This window comes from Nematolebias whitei, chromosome 11 (genome assembly GCF_014905685.2).
Source record: "Nematolebias whitei isolate Nwh7 chromosome 11, NemWhi1, whole genome shotgun sequence".
Lineage (NCBI taxonomy): Eukaryota > Metazoa > Chordata > Actinopteri > Cyprinodontiformes > Rivulidae > Nematolebias > Nematolebias whitei.
The window spans coordinates 48,867,237-48,872,368 of NC_056508.1; the positions used below are offsets into that span (position 1 = coordinate 48,867,237).

General features: G+C 42.9%; 1 protein-coding gene across 1 annotated transcript in view; it reads right to left on the reverse strand.

Moving 5' to 3' along the window:
- Positions 1–3,904: 3,904 nt before the first annotated feature.
- LOC119417232 (CXXC-type zinc finger protein 1) overlaps positions 3,905–5,132 on the reverse strand; it is a gene marked incomplete at its 5' end in the record, with an annotated part of 9,764 nt that continues 8,536 nt past the window's right edge. The window contains 1 exon segment of the mRNA XM_037684444.1: positions 3,905–5,034. Within this exon segment, the coding sequence (XP_037540372.1) occupies positions 4,888–5,034 (147 nt within the window).

Consider the following 5,132-nt stretch of genomic DNA (forward strand, 5'->3'; position numbering starts at 1 on the left):
TAATAACCAAACTTCTACAAATCAAATCCCTCCTACAAGTCAATCCTCAGTTAATCACAGCTTCTCTTTTTCTCCATTCTCAGTCAGTGAGGTCAATAAACTGTTAAAAGATCTTGACCCTAAAAAATCTGCAGGTCCCGATGAACTTCCACCTTATTTCTTAAGGCTGGCTGCTCATATCATCACAGTCCCTGTGACCCACATCTTCAATCTCTCCATAAGACAAAACTCCATCCAGACACTTGAAAACAGCCTTTGTTCTTCCTTTGCTGAAGGGAGGTGACCCCACCTCACTGAACAACTATGGACCAATCTCTAAACTCTGCATTTTAGCCAAGGTTCTAGAAAAACTGATAAACTCTCAAATTAAAAATTACCTGGACTCATTTAACATCTTACCTCCACATCAATCTGGTTTCAGGAAACAACACAGCACAACCACTGCTTCACTGAAGGTTCTTAATGACGTTGTTGAAGCACTGGATGCTAAAGATTATTGTGCTGCACTTTTCTTAGACCTGTCTAAAGATTCTGACTCTGTGGATCAGAACATCTTGTGTCATAAACTCTCAGAAATTGGTTTCTCAGATCACACCATTGGATGGTTCTCTAACTATCTTTCAGACCGGAGGCAATGTGTTCAACATAATGGTACTTCCTCCAGTTATTTAACAGTCAACAATGGTGTACCACAAGGCTCAGTCTTAGGACCCACCCTCTTTACAATCTACATACATAATGTAGGTCAGAGTATCCCTGATGCATCCATACATTTCTATGCTGATGACACAGTTGTTTATTGTCGAGCTAAAACTGTTGCTAAGGCTTTCCATCTTTTGAAATCTGCATTTAACAACATCCAGACAGATTTGTTTCACCTCAAACTTGTCCTAAATGCCGACAAAACCAAAGGGATGCTTTTTTCAAATAGGAAGTTGGTCCCAGCAGTTCTTCCTCTGATTTTATCCTCAAATGGTGTCCACACTGAGTTTGTTGATTCCTATAAATATTTGGGTATCTTGGTCGACTCACATCTTTTAAGCTCCATGTGGAAAACTTGATAAAGAAACTGAAAGTTAAACTGGGTTTCTTTTTCAGAAACAGATCCTGTCTAACTCTGAATGTTAGGAAACACCTTGTATCTGTGACTTTCCTTCCCTCAATTGATTACGGTGACATTATTTACATGAACGCTGCAGATGTTGGATGCTGCAGATGTTGGATGCTGTCTATCATGGTGCACTAAGATTCATAACTGGCTGTGATTATCGTACCCACCACTGCACCCAGTATTCACTGGTTAACTGGTCACCATTAACTTCACACAGACTCTCCCACTGCTACATTTTCATCTTTAAATCACTTCCTGGTCTGCTGCCTTCATACATCTCCTCCTACATGTCTCTGTGTGAGTGCAGCTACAGCGTGCGCTCTCAGGACATCATTACCTGCAGTGTTCCCTCAGTGAGGACTGAACTAGACAAAAGGACCTTCTCCTACTCCGCTCCTGTTTCCTGGAATATCTTACAAAAAGATTTGAAGCTCTCGACCTTTGACCTCTCTAAGTGTCTTTAAGAATCTGTTGGACTCCTGGCAGGGACCAATGCAGACATGTTCCTGTTTTTAGTTTTCTACATTTGTCTTGGAATCTAGCTGTTTTTTGTTTTGTTACCTTTTCCTTTTAGCCATCCTATTTGTTAAAAAAAAAAAAAACAACCTGTAGTATGACTTTTTTATAACTGTTTATTGTTGTCTTGTTGTCCATTGTTGTCATCTTTCTTTGTTGAAATCAGGTCTCTCTTGTAAATGAGTCCTCGAGGCTCAATGGGATTTACCTGTAGAAATAAAGGTTGATTGATGACTTCAGACTTCTTTTCATTGAAACTTAAGAAGTTTAAAGCCATCCAGTCCCTGATGTCAGCCAGGCAGTCGAGCAGAGGTTGAATAGAGCATGTACCATTGTGTCTTAGGGGGAAGCAAATTTAACAGTCATCGGCATAGAAGTGGAAGGGCATGTTGTGTTTCTGGAAAATAGCACCAAGCGACAGCAGGTATAAAGAGAATAGGAGGGGACCCAGGATGGACCCCAGCGGAACCCCCCATTTAAGCTCTACCACTGCTGAACTAAAATCTTTCATGGAGACACAATAGGATCTGTCAGCGAGGTAAGATCTGAACCAATTGAGGGCTGACCCTGTGACGCCCACCGACTGCTCCAACCTAGCAATGAGGATCTCATGGTCGATGGCATCAAAGGCGGCTGTGAGGTCCAACAAGACAAGCAGCTCAGAATCACCGGTATCTGTGGATCTGAAGATGTTGTTAAAGACCTTCAGCAGGGCAGTTTCAGTGCTGTGGGGAGGTTTAAAGCCAGATTGGAATAGCTCTAAGATGATCCTCCAATTGGATCCTCCAATTGATGGTTCGAGCCATGTTTCTTGAATGCATATATGATTTTGTATTTAATGTATTAATGAAGCCTTTAAATTCCTGACCATTAGGCTGGGGACATCCTATTGTAATATTAGAATTATGTTTTGAGAAGCCTCATATGACCCTTTTCCAAGTCTAAGTTCATTGTGGATTTTTCCCCAAGATAAATCTTTCACATTAAAAAACTTTGCAGCTGCCTCGACAACAATCTTTATTTTTTCTCTTTTAGTTGTTGCCTGTTCTGAACAGTTTATGATGTATGCCAGGAACCAGCTCATCCACTGTAACATTACCTTGGCTATTACCTGTAACTTTTTTCTCTGTCAGTTGTTTTCGGACCAGTTTCATTACAGTTTAGCACTTTCACTGCTTCTGCATGTAATTTTCTTGTCTATTTTTATTTGTTGGACTTCAGCTGCCTTTTTCCTTATCCTGCATCGTGCATGTGCTGCAGTAGGACTTCCTCCAGTTACAACATTTAACAGGATTGTTCCCACATTCCCCATAAGGATGTTCAGCCCCACACCTACCACGTTACAAACATTAGCAAGATGTCCATACCTTTGACATTTGTAGCATCTGGGAGGTGGAACATGGACGCTCACACTAAAGCTCATATATTCAATCGTAACTTTATCAGGCAGAACTTTATTTTTGAACTCCAGTAACACAGATGTACTGTCCTCCTGAAAGCCTGTAATGTCTCCTTCTTTTTTTATACTTTCTTTAACTCATCCTGATTTTCTCCTACAGGGATCCCTGAAATGACTCCTCTTACTTCCCCCACAATCTTTCCAGCACTTCCTTTTTACACATTATTTGTAAGAGTCTTATTTTTTGTTCAGCATTTTTATAAATGACAAGCAGACTTCATCCTGTAGGACTTTAGCTAACTCTACATCCCCAGTTGCTTTTTTTAACCCATTTGATAAACTGACAGGACTTACTCCACATCAACAACTGTGTTAACAGTTTTCACTCAGGTCATCTGGACAGTTTATTTATTTTGTGCTGAAGCGTTTCACCTTCCATCCAGAAGGCTTCATCAGTCAAGGAAACACACAACCCAAAACTGATTCTTCCCCAAACAGCAAGTGGAACAAACCAGTTATGTTGGTGCTAAGATGGTCTCCAGATGACCTGACTGAAAATTGTTGGATTGTAAACCTGGATTATTGAGCATGGACTTTGTTGGCAACAGTGTTTAAGTTTTGTAAACTTTCATGGAATAAAACACGAAAAGTTTTTTTAGTTTTGCAAATGTTAACAGAATAAAACATGACAACAGTTTATTATTATTACTTGACCTTTATTTAACCTTTATTTGACCTTTATTTAACCAGACAAATCCCACTGAGCTCACAGATCTGTTTTTCAATGGAGGCCTGGACCTGAATCAGACTAACCTGCATGTTTTTTGATCTGTGGGAACAAACCGGAGTACCTGGAGAAAACCCACGCAAGCATGAGAAGAACATGCAAACTCCACATAGCAAGACCCCAGGTACAACTGGGGATTGAACCCAACACCTTCTAGCTGTGAGGCAAAAGGGCTAACCACTGATCCATCGTGTGCCAAATTGATTAGTTTTGTAAATGTTGACAAAGTAAAACACGACAAGTTTCAGATTCAGTCTGAAAAATAGAAACATGTCAAATGTGATCTTTGTGGTGGAAGCTGATTGGTTGTTGGCTCAGACAATCAGGTGAGAGGCCCAGTCGAGTCCAGACTCCATCTTCAGACGGACTCATGTCGAATGGACTTCCTGCTGCTGTCTGAATAAAATGCTGACCCAGCTCTTATTGTGAAAAGAAACAGGAAGTGACGGTCGTGATTCCTGATGAACCTGTAGTGTTTCAGAGCTGCTGTCTCCACGGCAGAGGCAGATGGGTGAGGCAGAGGATTGTGGGTAATGCAGTTCATTAAACTGAAAACCAGTTCAGGAGCAGCAGCAGGTTTACTGTGGACCAGAACTCAACCGCAGACAAGAACCTGAATACAGACCAGAAACCAGGACAAAAGAAAAACCAAAATGTTGCTCGGACTCAGCAGCTGATAAAACAGGTTCATTCCAGAAACCAGGAACCAGTCCATCTGAGTCTTCCAATCTTCCTGTCCTCTGGTGTCTACCTGTCCTCGGGAGTCTACCTGTCCTTGGTGGTCTACCTGTCCTCGGTGGTCTACCTGTCCACGGGTGTCTACCTGTCCTCGGGGGTCTACCTGTCCTCAGAGGTCTACCTGTCCTCAGTAGTCTACCTGTCCTTGATGAGTCTACCCGTCCTCGGGGGTCTACCTGTCCTTGATGAGTCTACCTGTCAACGGGGGTCTACCTGTCCTTGGTGGTCTAACTGTCCACGGGTGTCTACCTGTCCTCAGGGGTCTACCTGTCCTCGGGGGTCTACCTGTCCTTGATGAGTCTACCTGTCCTCGTGGGTCTACCTGTCCTCGTAGGTCTACCTATCTTTGGTGGAGCGCAGGTCTGTGGCGACTGGGTCATGCTGGATGGTCTGGTGCAGTATCAGGGCCAAAAGTCCAGCTCGGTTTGTCATGGCGGCTCGAAGGTTCCTCTCCTGCTCAAACAGCTCGTCCAGCTTGTACCACTGAGGGACAGAGACAGACAGGTGGACACAGAGACAGGTGGGACACAGAGGGACAGGTGGACACAGAGACAGATGGGACACAGAGGGACAGGTGGACA